Below are 21,066 nucleotides of genomic sequence, written 5' to 3'. Positions count from 1 at the left end.
CCCATTACAATATGACTCTAATTAATCTAACTTTGGAAATTAGCATTTAAATAAGCCATTTCAGAAAGCCTTTCACAAAGGAGATGAAACCTCAAAACCATCATTACTCAATGCCATCCCCCATTTTATTTGTGGAGGAAAGGAGAGCAGAAATTCAATATGATTAAGTATCATACTATCTGATAGGACTTGACTTCCCTTTTTTCTTAAATGTTTTCTTGTTTAAAAAGAAACAGAAGGCCCTGGCCGGTTGGCTCAGCGGTAGAGCGTCGGCCTAGCGTGCGGAGGACCCGGGTTTGATTCCCAGCCAGGGCACACAGGAGAAGCGCCCATTTGCTTCTCCACCCCTCCGCCGCGCTTTCCTCTCTGTCTCTCTCTTCCCCTCCCGCAGCCAAGGCTCCATTGGAGCAAACATGGCCCGGGCGCTGGGGATGGCTCTGTGGCCTCTCCCCCAGGTGCTAGAGTGGCTCTGGTCGCAACATGGTGATGCCCAGGATGGGCAGAGCATCGTCCCCTGGTGGGCAGAGTGTCGCCCCCTGGTGGGCATGCCGGGTGGATCCCGGTTGGGCGCATGCGGGAGTCTGTCTGACTGTCTCTCCCTGTTTCCAGCTTTAGAAAAAAAAAAATTAAAAAAAAAAAAAAGAAACAGAAGACTCTGGCTGGTTGGCTCAGTGGTAGAGCATCAGCCCTGCGTGTAAAGTCCCGGGTTCAATTCCTGGCCAGGACACACAGGAGAAGTGCCCATCTGCTTCTTCCCCCTTCCCCCTCTCCTTTCTCTCTATCTCTCTCTTCCCCTCCCGCAGCCAAGGCTCCATTGGAGCAAAGTTGGCTCTGGGCGCTGAGGATGGCTCCGTGGCTTCCTCCTCAGGCGCTAGAATGGCTCCGGTTGCAACAGAGCAACACTCCAGATGGGCAGAACATTGTCCCCTAGTAGGCATGCCGGGTTGGTCCCAGTTGGGCGCATGCAGGAGCCTGTTTCTCTGCCTCCCGCTTCTCACTTCAGAAAAATTTTAAAAAATTCAATAGAAACCGAAAATGAGGACTATCAACAGGATGATCTAAGGAAAATTCCCTAAATGATTCTTACTTCTTCAGTCACTCATTATGAAATCCAGTACATACAAGTTGAATGATGAAAATCTTAAATCCTGAGGGGTTGCTTCTATTAACAAACTATATTTTAAAGAGTAGAGAACATGTTGTTCTCATTATTTTAACGAATACATTAAATAAAAAGCAAATGATTCAGGGGAGGATCCAAAAAAGAAATGAGGACAACAGATTGGTAAAGCTGTCCCTGAACAAAAAGATAAATGCAGAAATTTACACCTACTTTTCTTGTAGAAAATTAAAACCTTTTACATAAATTTTAACATGTTAATACAGAAAAACTTTTAGCAATATGATCAATCAACTAATTTTTAAGGTTTTGGATCACAGAAGCCATTTATTCAGCCATGACAGTCTCTTATCACTCTTGGCAAACCACCACATTATCAAACAACTGTTAGCTGGAGGTGGAGACAACAGAGGAATAGCATTCTAGTAAATGACTGTTCCCTGTCCATATTCCATTCTAAACATGGGAAACGTAGATCTAGTAAATTTCATTAGGTTTGGCTAAGGTACCCCAGTTTTTCTTTCTGACCAATGTATAAAAAAGTTCTTTGTTTTAAATGTAAACAATCACAGGTGGTTAATGTTTTAACTTTTTATTATGAAACTAAAGCAAAATAACAAAATTTCAAAAATTAAAATACAGAATTCTAATTTTAATTCTAAACAAATATGAAATCTACATCATGAACCAAAAATCAGTTTACCAATATTTAAGAATAAAGGGAAATAGCTAAAATGCATTCACAGTCATTATTTCTTCCTTATTAGCCTCAGACTTGCATCCTTTTCTTTTGTGCTTCACTTGGACAGGACACAGAATACTCTTCTCATCTATCTTATGTTAGTATGGTTTTTAATTCAGAGCTTTTCTTTTCCTACATAGTTCATCATCTGTTTCTTTAGTAAATACGCAAGCACTTGCCTACTGGGCTGAGATGATGTGAACATAAAGATGAGTCCATCAGAGATCCTGTCCTAAGATGTTCAGGGCAGATAAGACACCAACAAATAATAAATATAAATAAATTTACACGAGGTATAAAGTAACATAGCATGGGTTAAGTATAGATAAAATATAAAAATAGGAGAATTTCAAGGAAGGAGAGATTACATTCAGCGATAGGAACTGCAGAATGCTTTGTGAGGGTAGTATTTGGGTTGGGTATGGACTGTTCCTTTAAGGAAGGGTTCAAAGTGGTCCCAATTATGGTGGCCTTGATTTCTGGAGAAATCTGTAAAACTCCTTAAATTCCTATCTCTTCAAACTGTTTATTTTAAAAAATGATCAAAAATATTAATATTGCAGTCTATATAAACAGCAGTTTGGGAATTTAAATTAAAAGTTAATTATAATAACTACTATATGGTTTAGGGCTTTAAACTCTTATGGTTTATATTCTCCTCTTTCCAGGTAAAATCATATCTAAAATGCAGAGAACGTCTAATCAATGAGCCATGACTTTTAAGTATTCAACCTGGCAAAACGTACTTGTTTTAGGTGCTTTCTCAAATCTAAGCCTAAGCTTACATGAATAAAAATGAAGGAGATGAAATAAATGGCTTAACATTCAAAAGTCAGATGATGAAAAAAATGGTAACTGTGAAATGATATATATTAACCACAGATTTCTTTGTATGAAATGTTTTAATGAATTATGAGCCATTGAACATTACAGACTTTGAACCTTAATATTTCTTCTTTCCTATGTAAAACCAGATAATTAAAACTATCTCAAGTATAACAGAATACATAGTATGAATGAGACTAGTAGTAATGTCTGCTTATATATCTGCATGCTTCATTAACATTAAGAACTAGAGAATGCTCCCGGTTTCTCCAATCAACAAGGCAAATTCAGTTACACATTCTTCCTGCTCATAGTTTCAGTTGAAATAGAACAAATATTACTTTGCCTTTCAACAGCATTTCTTATCCATCACACAAGCCCTTTCGCATTATTTTCTCTACACTCAATATTCTGTGAGGTAGTGAAGAGAGGAGAAAGGGAGCAAAGTTGTGGTTTTTTTGCAGATGAGAAAGGTGAATTTTGAACTCAACCATGGCAACACATTGAAAATCATATATGAAGCTTATAAAAAAAATCCTTATGGTCATATTATATCTCAGACCAACATCAAAATCTTAGGGTATGGGGCCCAAGTATCAGTATTTTTCAAAACGTACATAACTTCAAAGTACAGCTAAGGTTGAAAACTACTGGTCTAGATGACTTATACTCAGTCTGATTCAAGTGCAAATGTCTTCTATTTAAATGCTCTCTCAGCACCAATGGAAAAAAGATTCCATTTTCTTGAACACTGTAGCAGTTTGTTTTAATATTCTGTACAGCTAGTATTGGTCTCTAGTAACAAGTTAATTTATCAGGTTATAAATAAAGGCTCTTCACTCCCCCAATGCTTGTGCTAAATACGAACCTCCATTTTTATATAATTTGCAAATGAGATATTAGGGAATTTAAATCTTTGAGATAGGAATAGTTTGTTGTTAAATATTTAGGCAATTATTTGATTCTAGGTTCAATATGTAATAACCATGTGTTTCTGTTTCCATTCAGCACCTTCAAAACTGTTACAAAATGAATGTTTACTAATAAGACAAACAAGGTATAAATAAAATTCTCAGAAAAAGTTCTTAGAATTGGTTATATCAATCACAACCTGGAAAAAAAACATATACTTAAAGAATATTTTAATTTTCTAACTAGCTCAATCTTCATCCTGAACCAGTTCTCTTCTGTAATCAAATTTTAAACTTTGCCAAATTGAGTTATTCTACAGCAAAAGTCAATTTCTGTAGCAGCTATATTTGCTAATATATGTAACATCATTTCACTCTGCACTACTAAATACGGTTTCCAGGTTTCTTCTTGACACGGATATCGGTATCAAAAAGAATCTTTAACAAACTTCACCTTTAAGCAACATACTAAATACACAACAAATATCTGTAAACCTGTCATGTGGCAAAAATAAATCTTTGTTCATGACTGAAATCCCTTGCCTCATAGGAGTATTGACAATCTTAACTCTCAAGGAGCAACCCAAGAACCCCAGCCGGTTGCTTGCTGCCCCTAATTTTATTAGATTTTAAGACAAAATATACATACAATCATAACCTTTAAAAGTACAAAGATTCCACTTTCCTTAGTCAATTCTTATCACAAAGGTGTATCTGAAACCATACAATGTATACTTTCATACAGAAAGATGATGCTTGTTTCTCTTCTAACAAAAGAAAATCTCAACTCATATATGTTAGATTATTAATTCGAAAAAGTATTAGTGAAATCAGGTTAGTTAAAAATTCGGAATAGGAATTAATGTTAAACTCTTCTACAATGAAACCTTCAAAATATTGCCTGCCTGAAGTTTTCAGCACAAGGTGTTTTATTTCAAGTCCCATGGGGGCAATTATCTATAATAAGATTAAGAACATTCTTAACCTGGGTTCAGGCTGGCATTGTTCCAGGTGAGTGAGTAAACATTTTCTTGATAACCCCAATGAAGAGTTTGAGGCTTAGATTGTTGTATAATGTAAACAATATGAAATTAAAAAAAAAATTATAACACATCTACAGCACAAAGTTACAAAATAAAAGGACTATTAATCAATTCTTTTCCTAAGGTCTGTGCCTAACAGCTTTCATATTTGAGGCCTATTAAGGGCAAATGGTAATATTCTGTGTTTTTATGAGACACTTTCTTAAAAGGTCAAAAAATACAACCAGATACTACTATAAAATGCATATTATTTTATGTATGATTAGGAATAAATTTACGTTCCCTCAATCTTTACCCAGTATATTAAAGGACTTCTGCAATAATTTTGATCATTAAAACAACAGACTATAATAGCTATGAAAACTGCAAACCAAATATAATACAAAATGAGCCCATACAACACATCTCCTCTTACAATCCTCTTCTTTGTAGTTACCCAATCGTCCCTAAATGTTATTTTACTTTTGTACCATGTAGTGGTTTTAAGAATTGAACTAGAACAAAGCAACCCCTTTGTCCTTTTTTTATACACATATTATACAATTTTTAAAATAGCTGCACAATTTTACATCTCACTGCTAGAGAAGTGCAGTCCAAGCAGACCATGCTTCTCAATATATTAAAAATAGTAAATAAAACCCAACCAGTTTCATACTTTTCTAATAGTCAAGCTGGCTGGAAAAAAGGGGTCTAGAGAAAAAACAGGCAGTTGTAAAACAGGATCAGTCTTTCTTCAAAAACACACTACTTAAAAATCTTCCTATTTCCCTATCTTATCCCTTTTACAGCATCTCTAAGACCTCGCCTTAAAAGCTGGAAATAACACATTGTTAGCTTAGAGACAAAATCTGTTGTAACATGCATATGTCAAACTGCCCACTCAACATCAACTGCCCACTCAACCAACTGCAACCCTGAGGATTTTTCTGGCCCAGTAGAAAGAGGAAACACTAAGATAATCTTTGCTGTAGAGTTGCTTCTCCAGTTAACATTTTCATGTGTTTTTCAGGATGTTTCTTGGACATGCATGTATGACACCATCACTTCATGATTCTACTTTCCACAAGCAGATATCTCCTCTACTCTGTCTTTCATCCCAAGGAAGCCACTGTCATCCATCCAAAGGTTTACCGAGGTAAACCAAAGTCACTTCTGTGTTGCCATATACAGCAGAAACCGCTGGATATAAGCAGGCCTTTGGAAGTCCTCTAAAGGCAACCCCTAGGAATTCATATCCACGTTCAAAAGCTAAAGTCTTATCTTCCATGTCCAAGATGACGCGGATTCTTTCTCCTATCTGCAAACAAATATCAAAAGAAGGTTAGCATAAAACCCATCAAGGGCATAGCTAGAAGAAACATGACACAAATGGATAGGTTAAAAATATTATTAAGAATATATACCCTGGCCTGACCTGTGGTGGCGCAGTGGATAAAGCATCAACCTGGAAATGCTGAGGTCGCTGGTTCGAAACCCTGGGTTTGCCTGGTCAAGGCACATATGGGAGTTGATGCTTCCAGCTCCTCCCCCCTTCTCTCTGTCTCTCTTCTCTCTCTCTCTCTCTCTCTCTCTCTCCCTCTCCTCTCTAAAATGAATAAAAAATAAAAATAAAAAAGAACATATACCCTAAAAAAAAAAGAATATATACCCTAGGCCCTGGCCAGTGGCTCAGTGGATAGAGCATCAGCCCAGCGTATGGACATCTCAGGTTCAATTCCCAGTCAGGGCACACAAGAAAAGTGACCATCAGCTTCTCTTCTCCTCCCTCTCCCCCCCCCTTCCTCTTCCCCCCCACAGCCAGTGGCTCAATTTGGTCCAAGTGTCATCCCCAGGTGCCGAAGATAGCTCTGTTGATACAAGCCCATCAGACTCAGGTGCTAAATATAGCTCAGTTGATTCAAGCATCGGCACCAGATAGGGGTTGCTAGGTAGATCCTGGTCAAGGTGCATGAAGGAGTCTATCTCAATATCTCCCCTCCTCTCACGTAAAAAAGAAAAAAAAAATGAATATATACTTTAGAAGTTATCTAGAAAAACCAGAAGAGAAGGTTTCTGATCCGGGCAAAACATATAGAAGAAATATGTCAATTTTATCATAGCTGCTTGTTTTGATAATTTTTAAGATTTGCATGGGATCTACATTAAATACTAAAAATTTATATGTCCCCCTAAACAGTCCTCAGATTGTATTTACTCTTTGATTTCAAGGCTTTTCTTAAGAATGATACCACTAAAATTTATAACATTGTATATTACAAAAAAAGGCTATCTGATAACCTCTTCAAATTACTATAGCATACACGCGGACACACAGAGAGAGCACTATTATTCATCCATAAAAAGAAATGCACTTTGGATATATGTTACATAGTTGAGGGCATGAAACAGGGAAATTTTTTTTTTTTTTTTTGGGTATTTTTCTGAAGTTGGAAACGGGGAGAGACGGTCAGACAGACTCCCGCAAGCGCCCGACCGGGATCCACCCGGCACGCCCACCAGGGGCGTCCCTCTGCCGCGACCAGAGCCACTCTAGCTCCTGGGGCAGAGGCCAAGGAGCCATCCCCAGCGCCCGGGCCATCTTTGCTCCAATGGAGCCTTGGCTGCGGGAGGGGAAGAGAGAGACAGAGGGGGGGGGGGGGGTGGAGAAGCAAATGGGCGCTTCTCCTACGTGCCCTGGCCGGGAATCGAACCCGGGTCCCCCGCATGCCAGGCCGACGCTCTATCGCTGAGCCAACCGGCCAGGGCCGGGAATTATTTTTTAATGAGTACAGAGTTTATGTTGGGGGATGATGAAAATGTTTTGAGTACAGATAATGGTGATGGCTATAATGCCACTGAATTATATACACTTACAAATGGTTAAAGTTATAAATATTGTATATTTCACAATAAAAATTACATATATATGTATTATAATAAAATACTTAACATTAAAGCAGTTCTACATACAATGTGGAACCTATACAGTCATGAATACCCAAGTCTGACTATATATTCTAAAGATGCAAAATGCGCATTTTAATAAGTTACTTTGTGGACCACTGCTATTCATTATAAAACACCTATTCATTATAATAACAGCAGCACTGACTATTAAAACTAAACTGAAAGCACAATATATTCAGTTATTTTCCAATTTGGAAAAATAAATAAATGAGGATGTTTTATCTTTATAATTTGCATCTAAAAAAGATTGTTGCATCTGTATACTTGGAGGCAGAAAGTCCTAACATTTGCAATCAAAAATAGTAATTTAGCCTGACCAGGCGGTGGCACAGTGGATCGAGCATCAGACTGGGATGCAGAGGACCCAGGTTCGAGACTCTGAGGTCACCAGCTTGAGTGCAGGCTCATCTGGTGTGAGCAAAGCTAACGAGCTTGGACCCAAGGTAGCTGGCTCAAGCAAGGGGTTACTCGGTCTGCTGTAGCCCCATGGTCAAGGCACATATGAGAAAGCAATCAATGAACAACTAAGGTGTCGCAACGAAAAAACAGATGATTGATGCTTCTCATCTCTCTCCGTTCCTGTCTGTCTGTCCCAATCTATCCCTCTCTCTGACTCTTTCTCTGTCTCTGTAAAAAAAAAAAAAAAGAAAGAAAAAAGTAATCTAGCCTTAGTTAAATTGGTTCGAGAATTGTCCCAAAGCACAGAGGTTGCTGGTTTGATCCCCAGTCAGGGCACATACAGGAACAGATTGATGTTCCTGTCTCTCTCTCACTTCCTCTCTCTAAAATCAATAAAATAAACATTAAAAACATAGTAATGTAATACTCCCAATTATGCTAACCCCTGCTGTTGCTGTTACTTTCCTTCATTATATTTCTTATCACAAGTAACTACCAATATTTGCTTTTATCCTTCCTTTACCCAACTCACAGATTAACCCACACTCCATGTTATGGGCCTAAGAACATCCTAATTAACATCACTATTACTACCACCAACAAAACATGAAAAAACAACCAAAAAATAGAAATGAAAAGTTAATATTTTGTTAGATTTTCATTTTGTAATTTATTTGCATTATCTCTTGATCTTCACATCATTCCTCGATGCTATCCTATTTTACAGAAGATGAAACTAAAAACAGTATTGCTCATGATGAAATACACAACTTTGCTTCACCTCTGACTGAGCATACGGCATGCACACAGCACCGGGAGCAGAAAGAAGTTTTACTAGCTTCAGGTGTCAGAGGGTAACTTGAAGATGATAAGAGTAACGAAACAGAGTAGAATATCTAGAAGCAACAGAACCACAAAAAGATGAGCCCAAAATCTGAGAATAAATTCGCCCAATTATTGTGTGACCACTATATCACATAGACACAGAGGAAACGTCTAAGGCACCAGGCTGAAAAAGTAACAGCTAGGAAAAACCGGACCTGAACAAAGACATTAGCTACTGTACATGGATTTTATAGTTTAAGTTGAGAAAAGTTAATTGCCTGCTAGAACAAAAAAATCTACAATCTTCATAAAAACAAAGCAATTTCTGATGGAACAAAACATTCCAAATACTACAGCATATTACCTACAATGTCCAGTTCTCAGTTTAAAAATCAATGGATATGAAAAGAAACAGGAAAGTGTAACTTATACTCAGGATGAGGGGTGGGGGAAGCAATCAATATAATAAACTGACTCCATTAGCCTTGATATTGGGTTGGCAGACAAAAATTTCAAAGCAGTTATTATAAATATGTGCAAAGAATTAAGAACAAAGTCTAGTATTGATGAATGCACAGGTAGAGAATCTCAACAGAGAAATAGAAACTGTAAAAAAGAACCAAGTGAAAACTCTGAAGCACGATAACTAAAACTCACTTTTCTGGCTTAATAGCGGAGTTGAAATGGCAAAGAGAAAGCATTTATGAACTTGAAGGCAGAGCAACAGAAATTGTCCAATCAAAAAAATTAAAAGGATTAAAAAGAACATAACTTCTAAGACACCAAGACAAGATTAAATGTAAATGGGTTAACATTCAAAAAGTAGAGCTTTATAAAGCAAGACCAAATTATATGCTTCCTAGTCCAAAGACTGAAAGTAAAAGGATGGAAGAAAAGAGGTCCCTTGCAAAAGATAGTTGTCATAGCTATATTAATATTAGACAAAACAGACTTAAAGACAAGGAATATTACTAGAGTCAAAGAAGGTCATTTCAGAATGATAGAGGAGTCCATCAGACTGGGAGATACAACAGTGACAAACAGATATGCACCTAATAGCAGCTCTAAAACACACGAAGCAAAAACGGACAGAACTGGAAAAAGAAATAAATTAGCAAGTATAGTAGAAATTTCAATAAATAATAGAACAGGTAGAAAGAAAAATCAGTAAATACAGAAGACTGGAACACTATCAACCAACTTGATCTAATTGTAATTTATGGAACATTAGATCCAACAACAAAATATGTTCTTTTCAAGCACACGTGGAACACTCATCAAGACAGACCATACACGAGGACTAAAACAGACTTAAGGTATAATAGAAATCACACAGAGTACGTTCCTTGAAAAACAAAGACTGAAGGACTTTGACTTTCGCGACAAAATCTCAAGGCTAGCCACAAGACTTGATCATCAATGACTGTTAAGTTCGGACACCCTTCTCCTTCAGGTACTTCCAGCGCCTGAAAGGTCAGTGAAGAAAGCATTCTATGAAAGAAAATCCTTCCAGGCTTTTCTACCTCAGGAAATTGAATATATTTTTAGATCTACTTTAGTATCCCTGACTTGAGGTCATTACTGAGGTTAGAGCTTTCAAGCCACATGTTTTTCTGAAAAATGCAATCTATAATTCCTTAATATTTCTAATTTCTTATCAGATTACTATCTTTTAGACCTATGGTAATCATATAGCTTTTCCAAAAACAAACTATAATTTTAACCCTAGAATTATATAAATACAGTATAAGGCTAAGACGAAAAAATTTTGTAGAAATCAAAATTGACACCTCCAGAGGCTTTGAATCCACAAGATTAATAGTAACAGAGGGTGTGTATGTCCACGCACCCGGTGCATCTGTAGGGCTGAGATGTCTAGAACAGGTAGATTTAGATGTGCCATGATAGAGGGAAAATGAGAGCGTGCGTAGGCAAACTACGGGCCACATCTGGCCTGCAGCCTGTAAATAAGGGTTTACTGGAACACAGCTATACTCAAAGTCAGGTACACTTACCTATGACCGCTTTTGTGCTATAACAAGAGTTAAATAGTTGTGACAGAGACTACATGAGCCACAGAGCCTAAAATATTTACTATTTGGCCCTGTACAGAAAGTTTGCCAACCTCTGATTTAGAGCAAAGATGAATTACTCAAGGTTAAATACATATTAGAAAACAAATACTGAAACACTAAAAAATCATCACCAAAGTAGCAAAGAAAGGCCAGTTACACTATTTAATTAAAAACTACCAAAAGAGCCTGACCAGGTGGTGGCACAGTGAATAGAGCGTCAGACTGGGATGCAGAGGACCCAGGTTCAAAACCCCAAGGTCGCCAGCTTGAGTGTGGCAAAAGCTCATCAACTCGGACCCAAGGTCGCTGGCTCGAGCAAGGGGTTACGCAGTCTGCTGAAGGCCCACGGTCAAGGCACATGTGAGAGAGCAATCAATGAACAACTAAGGTGTCGCAACAAAAAACTAATGATTGATGCTTCTCATCTCTCCGTTCCTGTCTGTCCGTCCCTGTCTATCCCTCTCTCTGACTCTGTCTCTGTAAAAAAAAAAAATTATAAAAAAACGCCCATAAAAAAACAACTACTACCAAAAGACAAAAGCTACTATATAAAATTCTGTATATTTAAAACAAATTAAGGCACAATTTGACAAAGACTCACATCTAGGAAACATCTAGTTTCTCACCTGATATTTTGGTGCATTGTTGCATTGTGGAAAACTGCCATTGACTTCTCCATTATGTAGTAGATTATTGTCCACCAGATTCCAGCCCCAGCTCTGGTCATCACTGCCCAGCAACGCCACATAACCTTGGCACTGCATAGGGGCCCGTTTTGTGGCAATTCCAATCACTGCCACAGTGCCCAGAGGGCCCTCCCACCACACTTCCCATGCATGGCGGCCCTCACTGAAACCAATCTTGGTCCTTGCACCATCAGTGCTCTGAGCAATGGGGTTTCGATGTAAAGTAAAGCCATTTTTCTTAATGTAGACATTCCTGGAGCAGTCATTAGTGCTGAAGGCATGTTGGAAAGCACGTATCTGAAAAGATGAAAAACAGACCAAAGTATTAGAAGTTTGATTTTTTTAAAAATATTAAAAAGTACTCAAACCTTTGGCTATGTGTTTTTATACAACAAAACTACATATTTTTAAACAATATAGTATTTCCAAGAAATGGCTAAAGTTTCAGGATGGGACACTAACATAACATTTAAAATAACTGCTAAATGCTTCATTACTTAACAAAATTCTAAACCATAGTATTATTTCTCCAGATAGACTTCTTAAAATATCAATAGATATATATAAGAATCCATACATTTTAGAGATGATACTAAAATGTTTATGGATAACATAATGATATCTGAGAACTGCTTTGAAATAGCCAGGGTTGAGTATAGGAGTGGGTAGGGTAAACATAAAAATAGATTGGCCATGAATTAATCATTGGTAAAGCTTGGTGATAGGTATAGGGAGGTTCATTAAACTATTTACTCTAGTTTATATTCAGTATTTTTTTTTTTTTTGTATTTTTCTGAAGCTGGAAACGGGGAGAGACAGTCAGACAGACTCCCGCATGCGCCGGACCGGGATCCACCCAGCACGCCCACCAGGGGCGAGGCTCTGCCCACCAGGGGGCGATGCTCTGCCCCTCCCGGGCGTCACTCTAGCGCCTGGGGCAGAGGCCAAGGAGCCATCCCCAGCGCCCAGGCCATCCCTGCTCCAATGGAGCCTTGGCTGCGGGAGGGGAAGAGAGAGACAGAGAGGAAGGAGGGGGGGTGGGAGTGGAGAAGCAAATGGGCGCCTCTCCTATGTGCCCCAGCCGGGAATCGAACCCGGGTCCCCCGCACGCCAGGCCGACGCTCTACCGCTGAGCCAACCGGCCAGGGCCTATATTCAGTATTTTTATATCAAAAAGTTAAGAGATGCACAGTTTTCACGTTGGCAATCCCATCACCAAAAAGAATATTTTAAGTAAAACAGAGAATTTAGTCATAGTAGCTCTAAAGTTTATGAAAAATTTTAATAACCACAAATGACTTTAGATCCTCAGCCTCCTTCCTAGGTAATACTCATACACTGAGACAGCACCACTCTCATTTTACCAAATCAAATAATCTCCTAGATAGCATCTAACTTTAAGCACTAGAATTTATAAAGAGATAGCCATTAAGTATAGCTACCACTGATAGGAAAGGTTAGTTGACCTTTAGTAATTACCAGTTTTTTTTAAGCTTTCAAAAGAAAAAGAGCATAAAAATTGCTACCCCATACAATTAAAATTTTCTCATATTTTAATAATTTAAAGCTTTTCGCAGCCATGGCTGGCTGGCTCAATGGAATGGACAGTGTAGGCTGGTCGTACAGACACCCCAGGTTTGATTCCTGGTCTGGGCACTTAAGAGTCGCAACCATTTGCTTCTCTTCCCCTCCCTCTCCCATTTCTCTCCCTCTTCCCCTCCCACAGCCAGTAACTCAATTGGTTCCAGCATTGGCCACAGGCACTAAAAATAGCTCAGCTGATTCAAGTATTAGCCCCAGACGGGTTGTAGCGCATACTGGTCAGGGTGCATGTGGGAGTCTATCTCACTATCTCCCATCCATCTTATTAAAAAAAAAAAAAAAGGTTTGGCTTGGGTTGTTTTTTTCTTTAATCTCTTACTTTATTCAAACTACCCAAAAGCAGTCAAAGGCTGGGGCTTATTGCTTTAGTTAAGCTGAGAAATTAACTCTAGAATCACAGAATTTCAACATTATGAAGGACCTTAAAGGTCACCTAGATCAACTCAGGGATAAGGACACAGAACTAAAAGTTAACAGCTAATTAGAGAAAGAACCCCACTGAAAAGTCAGGTATCCAGTCCCCCCACCTACTGTTTATTTACTATTAACCAGTACTTCACTGTTTCACTATTGTACTCCAGAGCAGAGATCTAATAAAAAACAAACCTGCCTGACCAGGTGGCGGCGCAGTGGATAGAGCGTCGGACTGGGATGCAGAAGGACCCAGGTTCGAGACCCCGAGGTGGCCAGCTTGAGCACGGGCTCATATGGCTTGAGCAAAGAGCTCACCAGCTTGGACCCAAGGTCGCTGGCTCCAGCAGGGGGTTACTCGGTCTGCTGAAGGCCCGCGGTCAAGGCACATGTGAGAAAGCAATCAATGAACAACTAAGAAGTCGCAACGCGCAACAAGAAACTGATGATTGATGCTTCTCATCTCTCTCCGTTCCTGTCTGTCTGTCCCTGTCTATCTCTGCCTCTGTAAAAATAAATAAATAAATAAATAAATTAAAAAAAAAAAAAAAAAACAAACCAGCCTGCTTATTCAGATATCCCATGTTTTCATAAAGAGGCTGTAAAACTGAAGTATTACTTAATTTTTTTTATTGTTCCTATTTATAACACACTTTTAAGCACCTAAAAGATCAGAACAGCCCTGTGGACATTAATGGGGATGTGGGGGTGGGAAGTACACAGAAATGTAGCAGAATTCTGGCATTTTAGTCACAATTATTTAAAGAGAAAAAGAAAAAAAAAATCAGAACAGGATTAAAGGAGGAATAAAATGTCCCTAAAATATTAAATATGTGTACTGCCCAAATTACTTTAGGTTACTACCAAGATATTTAATGCCTCATTATAAAACATTTAATTAATACTCATGTATGCCTATCCATAATTCTTGTAACAATTAATTGCTTTTTCTCTATCCTTATTCTTTTTGTCACAATGACACTATTGACAACCTCTTCCTCAAAATTCTATGACATTTTCCTATTACCCTGGACTGGTATTTCACTGTGACTTGTTTTGCTGACCATTCTACCCGTTACCCAAAATCTCTAGATTCAATCCTTAACCTTCTACCTGAATTCTTTCCAGACCGGTCTTTCTAAAATAGCACCTTTATTACATCTCTCCCCAGTACAATAACTTCTGACAGTTCCATATTGACAACCATATAAACTATAAAGGCTTCTTTCTTCTTGTTGGTAGTATCATACCTACTTTCCTCCTCCCACATATCTTCTAAAACCAGTTCCAGTCTTACTACCTTCATGAAGCTAATTCTTAATTGGGACCACCCAATCTCCCTAACTTCTCCCTCAAATTCCTACCCACCCTAGACTGCATTGTACAACACAATTCTGTACATACTTCAACTACTTGATTTTTTTTTTCTTTTCTTTTTTTTTTTTTTTTTTTACAGAGATAGAGAGAGAGTCAGACAGGGACAGACAGAAACAGAGAGATGAGAAGTATCGATCATTAGTTTTTCGTTGCGCATTGCGACACCTTAGTTGTTCATTGATTGCTTTCTCATATGTGCCTTGACCGCGGGCCTTCAGCAGACTGAGTAACCCCTTGCTCGAACCAGCGACCTTGGGTCCAAGCTGGTGAGCTTTTGCTCAAACCAGATGAGCCCGCACTCAAGCTGGTGACCTCAGGGTCTCGAACCTGGGTCCTTGGCATCCCAGTCCGACGCTCTATCCACTGCGCCACCACCTGGTCAGGCCTCAACCACTTGATTCTAGTGAAAAATATCTTGCAACAAGTTTAATGTAACCTAAATTGATCAAACCTCTACAGGAAACACAAAAGGCAGAAGAGTTTGTTAAACAATACCGTGGGAATCCGCAAACTCCAGACCAAGGGTAAGTACAGGGTAATAACCTGATTTCTTTAACAAATAAATTACAGGTTGGGAGATGGGGAGATGGAGAGATGTAGGGTGAATTTGTAGACTGAGGTAGCCTTAAGAGACATGTCTGTTTTGCCATTGGAATATTATATAGACCTTGATAGACTGAAAATTTTAAATGAACTTCTAATATTTATGAGATAATTGGAAATTTGAACACTGCATTTTTTATATTAAGGATTTACTGTTAATATCTATATACTTTAGAGATGTTATGATATTATGATTAAGTGTCCTTATCTTTTAGAAATGAATACTAAAAAATTCAGATGAGCCTGACCAGGCAGTGGCACAGTGGATAGAGCATCAAACTGGGATGCGGAGGACCCAGGTTCAAGACCCCAAGGTCACCAGCTTGAGCATGGGCTCATCTGGTTTGAGCAAAGCTCACCAGCTTGAACCCAAGATCACTGGCTCGAGCAAGGGGTTACTCGGTCTGCTGAAGGCCCACGGTCAAGGCACATATGAGAAAGCAATCAATGAAAAACTAAGGTGTCGCAACAAAAAACTGATGATTGATGCTTCTCATCTCTCTCTGTTCCTGTCTATCTGTCCCTATCTATCCCTCTTTCTGACTCTCGCTGTCTCTGTAAAAAATAAATAAATAAATAATTCAGATGAAATAAATGGAAAGGCAAACACACAAATTAATAAATGAAAACAATCTGTCTAGTTCCTGCCTCTCAATCTCATGCACAACCTGGACAGTACATTATGGCAAATGGCTTTAAGATCTAGTTTAGGACCTAAGTTTGAAATTTAAAGAATTATAATTAGATGGTAAGTATGACTAGAATAATTGATGCGATTAAGTGACATGGAAAATAAGACTTTTAAAAAGAAGACAAATTCTTGCCCTGGCCGGCTGGCTCAGCGGTAGAGCGTCGGCCTAGCGTGCGGAGGACCCGGGTTCGATTCCCGGCCAGGGCACACAGGAGAAGCGCCCATTTGCTTCTCCACCGCTCCGCCGCGCTTTCCTCTCTGTCTCTCTCTTCCCCTCCCGCAGCCAAGGCTCCATTGGAGCAAAGATGGCCCAGGCGCTGGGGATGGCTCTGTGGCCTCTGCCTCAGGCGCTAGAGTGGCTCTGGTCGCAACATGGCGACGCCCAGGATGGGCAGAGCATCGCCCCCTGGTGGGCAGAGCGTTGCCCCTGGTGGGCGTGCCGGGTGGATCCCGGTCGGGCGCATGCGGGAGTCTGTCTGACTGTCTCTCCCTGTTTCCAGCTTCAGAAAAATGGAAAAAACAAAAAAAAAAGAAGAAGACAAATTCTTAATAGACGAACAACTCCAAATACTTTCCAGTTTTATGCTATCTCAAGTCTGTTCCCATCCTTCTAACAGTTAGCCAGGCTCCTTGGAAATCCTATCTGACTCTTTCTCCTCCCTCATCTCAGCCAGTCAGCTAGCTAACTATTCACTTATGTGGATTTGTTCTCTGCAATAGCTCTCCCAACCACCAAGTACCTCTGAAATAGGTACTAACCCCTGCCCTCCCTAATTCATCTTATAGCCAAGCTTTTCTAAAGCACAACTCTTATTCTGTTACTCCTCTGGTCAAATTTCTGTGGTTTCCAACTGTAAAACAAAGCCCAAACTATAGACTGAAGGCTGTGTTTCAGATACCTCCATGATACACCTAGTTTCAGCTTACCTTTAAAATCATATTTCCCACTACTTTAATTCAATCGAATTATTTGAACTTCAAAACAGCTGCCTACATGACTTCTCTTGGATTCTCAAAAACACTCTATATTCTACCCAAATTGAACTCATTGTTAGTCCCCTAAATCTAACCCTGGTGATCCCTATATTATATAATATAAACCAGATACCTAGGAGTCATCCTTAGCACCTCCCTCTTCCTCACCCCTCATTCACATCTACTGCCAAGTCCTCTAGATTTTTACTTCCTAAATCTCGCCTAAATTTTTCATCTGTTCTACTACCTACGTTCTAATTGACCTATGCATATTTCTAAGGTTCCCCTCCAACCTGTGCTCCATAATGAAGTAAGAAATAACCTCTTAAAAATGCAAACTATGGCCTGACCTGTGGTGGTGCAGTGGATAAAGCATCGACCTGGAAATGCTGAGGTCGCCGGTTCAAAACCCTGGGCTTGCCTGGTCAAGGCACATATGAGAATTGATGCTTCCAGCTCCTCCCCCCCTTCTCTCTCTCTGTCTCTCCTCTCTCTCTTTCCCTCTGTCTCTCCCTCTCCTCTCTAAAATGAATAAAAAAAAAAAAATGCAAACTATGGCCTGATCTGTGGTGGCGCAGTGGATAAAGCATCGACCTGGAAATGCTGAGGTCGCTGGTTTAAAACCCTGGGCTTGCATGGTCAAGGCACATATGGGAGTTGATGCTTCCAGCTCCTCCCCCCTTCTCTCTCTCCTCTCTCTCTCCCCCCCCCCTCTCTCCTTTAAAAAAAAAAAGCAAACTAATCATATCACCAATCCCCACATGCCTAACCCCCTTTTGCTTATAGTTCAAAATGGCTTCCCTAGAGTTTGGTCCCAGTCCACCTTTTTCTTCCACCTTATCTCAAACCTGCCTCACTTTTGCTCTCTATGTTCCAGCCACACTGATGTATTTTCTGTCCCTCATATTTGGCAGGTTTCCTCCTGGAAGGCTCTTCTCTCACTCCTTGGACTAGTTATCCTTATCCTTCAGGTCTCAGTTTATCATTACTTCTTTAAAAAGGCCTTCCCTGACCTCCCTACCTAGGTAAAATTCTCCATTACTGATGCTCAAAGCTACAAGTATGTCTCCTTCATAGTACTTACCAAAGATGCAATTTTATAACTATGTGATTATTTGATTACTATCCATTCCCCCCCCAGACTGTAAGGCAAGACATCCATAAGAGTTTGTGTCTGTTTTTATTCACTATTCCATCTACAAAACTAAGCATTGTGCCTGACACTCATATTTTTAAAATAAAAATACAGAATATGCTGTTTGACACAGCCTTTGTTTTCTCCTTGTCCTGCTTTTGTTCAAGGTATTTCCTCTTAGCAAAATGTTCCAACCCTCCACATCCTTAAAATTCAGCTCAGAGTCTGACCAGGCGGTGGCGCAGTGGATAGAGCGTTGGACTGGGATGCAGAGGACCCAGGTTCGAGACCTCAAGGTCACTAGCTTGAGCCCAAGGTCACTGGCTCCAGCAAAGGGTCACTCGGTCTGCTAAAGGCCCGCGGTCAAGGCACATATGAGAAAGCAATCAATGAACAACTAAGGTGTTGCAACCCGCAATGAAAAACTAATGATTGATTGCTTCTCATCTCTCCGTTCCTGTCTGTCTGTCCCTGTCTATCCCTCTCTCTGACTCACTGTCTCTGTAAAAAATAAATAAAAATTTAAAAATTCAGCTCAGATACAATCTCAACCTCGAACCTTCTCCAGTCCTCCGCTCAACTTGTAAATCTCTCACTGAATTAACTTCTAGTATGTTTTTTTTATATTTCTAACAAAAACAATTTCTACCATTGGTTAGTTATTTCTGTACATTTCTTCTTCCTCTATTAGACTGAGGGCTTCCTTACTAGACTGACTTCTTTTGAATTAATCTTTTTATCTTCAAGATATTTAAGAAAAGTCCTCCAACATCTGAATGAACATGTTATTAGTACAAGTCTACCATACTTACAATGCACACAGTAGAAAGACATACAAAATACTTTTAAAAACTTAAGAAACATAAACTATTTAGGGAGGGATACAAAGGAAATAGGTAAACAGGCTGCCCCCAAGCAGGGAAACTGGTAGGACAGGGACAAAAGGAAGATATTTTGCTTCTTTGGAATGTTGACTCACATGAACACATTATCTATTACATATTACTATATGTATCTCAAATTATGTGAATATATCTATTACAGACCACTGTAATTTAACATAAGTAAAAAAAAAGCTTTATGGAAAAATAAAACTTATGAAGCCTATACATTTATCAGGTAAAATAGGACAAAAATTACAATCTTCTGCACTCTATAAACTACAATTAGTACTACTCACTGTACATTTACACCATGTATAAACATAGCCATCGTAACTGAATCTGTTATGTCACTCAGTAGAAAAACAACTCGATAAATCATATTTAACAGTAATATTCCTCCCTTATCTTACTAAAACTAAAACCTTCTTTATTATAGAGGAATAAATTTTACATCTATTTCACATAGGAAAAAAGTTTACTTCTTATTCTGACACCCACTGGCAATCAAGGTTTAAAAAGGGGTGTTTTCCCTTTTTAGTTATTAATGCTTTTTTTTTTACGTTCACCACATTCTAAGTCAGACTAATAAGCTCTCCTATATGTTCTTGGTAACTGCTATACTGAATAATAGCGTTATTCATCCAAATGAACTCAATCAAGCTCAAGGCCTCTTGTTTACATTGCCTGAAGAATCCTCTCAGCCCTACTATACCTGTTACTTGACATTTTTATTTGCATATGAAAAAGGTAGGAATATGCACAAGAATCTAGAAGAAAAAAGGCAACAAAACCGGAATTCTATGACAAACAGAAGAGACACATCATCAAGGTGGAACTAAGAAAAACTTTGCAAGGAAGTATCCAATAATAATGGGACAAGGCAGCATTCTCATGGTTAAGCGATGCCCATGAAAGAATGCTCTATTAACTCTGTATCTTCAAAGTTAGCAGGATGCCTAGGACCACACTCACTTATAAGCCTAAAACATAGTGGAAGAAATCAAAGAGAACCTGAGTGAAAATAAAGAAAATAAAAGGTTATTAATCAGAGCTTGGTTAAGGTTCGGTGGATGTGGGGGTGAAAGCCGAAGTTAACGCAGCAGGAAGATCTAATAAAGTCTATTTGGAAGGAACGGGAAAAAAAGATGAGAGTATTTAAGGTACAACAATGGGGGTGGTCTGTCTTTAAAGGGAAAGACTGTGGAAAGTAGAATGAGTGATGGAAACCAGGGAATGAGAAACCATCTGGTCCTTTAAAAAGTGTATCACGGAAGTGGGGTGGGTTAAGGAGCAGAACTTCAATCCAAAGAGAAGATCTTTAAGGAGGGGGGAGGTGAAGTGAGGTATTGACTGGTGCACTGGAAGCAAAGGCGGGATGGTGACGCCAGGGGTCTGATTCACAAGCTTAGATGAGAACCACTGAGAGCGGTGCGCAGGAGCGGGACTGGGGCAGCGGCTCGGCCCTGGGCTCTCTCACCTTGGCCTTGTAGCTGGGCAGGTTGCAGAGGATGTCCGTGCGCAGAGCCTCTTCTGCCAGGCTGCGGGCGCACAGGCTCCGCCACACCTCGCTGTTCTCATCGCCGTGCAGGCAGCGGTACCAGTGCTTGCACACCAGGGCGCAGCTCCGCAGCTCGGACAGCTCCAGGTAGGAAAACACCAACTCCAGCACCCGGCTGGGCAGCCGGCCCCCGATACCCGAGGACCCAGAGCACGAGCCGGCGCCCGCGCCGCTGCTGCCGCCGCCACTACAGCCGGCGCCGCCCGAGGCTGCCCCAGCCCCCGGGGCCGGCGCCGCCATAGCCTCACCAGCCGGCCC

The 21,066-nt window shown here is 39.8% G+C and overlaps 1 protein-coding gene across 1 annotated transcript; it reads right to left on the bottom strand.

Moving 5' to 3' along the window:
* Positions 1-1,707: 1,707 nt before the first annotated feature.
* On the bottom strand, positions 1,708-21,048 carry FBXO45 (F-box protein 45). The gene is made up of 3 exons (XM_066240785.1): positions 20,728-21,048; positions 11,513-11,869; positions 1,708-5,938 (listed from the first exon to the last, which is right to left on the bottom strand). Exons 1-3 carry the CDS (start codon positions 21,046-21,048, stop codon positions 5,753-5,755), a joined length of 864 nt encoding a protein of 287 aa, XP_066096882.1. The 3' UTR covers positions 1,708-5,752.
* Between the last annotated feature and the right edge of the window lie 18 nt (positions 21,049-21,066).

Source organism: Saccopteryx bilineata, chromosome 8 (genome assembly GCF_036850765.1).
Source record: "Saccopteryx bilineata isolate mSacBil1 chromosome 8, mSacBil1_pri_phased_curated, whole genome shotgun sequence".
In the NCBI taxonomy this organism is placed as follows: domain Eukaryota; kingdom Metazoa; phylum Chordata; class Mammalia; order Chiroptera; family Emballonuridae; genus Saccopteryx; species Saccopteryx bilineata.
This window is presented reverse-complemented; position numbering and strand designations above follow the sequence as displayed.

Bases quoted from the DNA above. Each gene is read 5' to 3' on its own strand.
- FBXO45 (XM_066240785.1), bottom strand. From the start codon at position 21,048: ATGGCGGCGCCGGCCCCGGGGGCTGGGGCAGCCTCGGGCGGCGCCGGC. The intron at 11,870-20,727 runs GTGAGAGAGCCC...TCATCTTTTCAG, and splicing joins TGCCCAGCTACAAGGCCAAG to ATACGTGCTTTCCAACATGC. The intron at 5,939-11,512 runs GTGAGAAACTAG...ATTTGTTTGCAG, and splicing joins ACAATGCACCAAAATATCAG to ATAGGAGAAAGAATCCGCGT.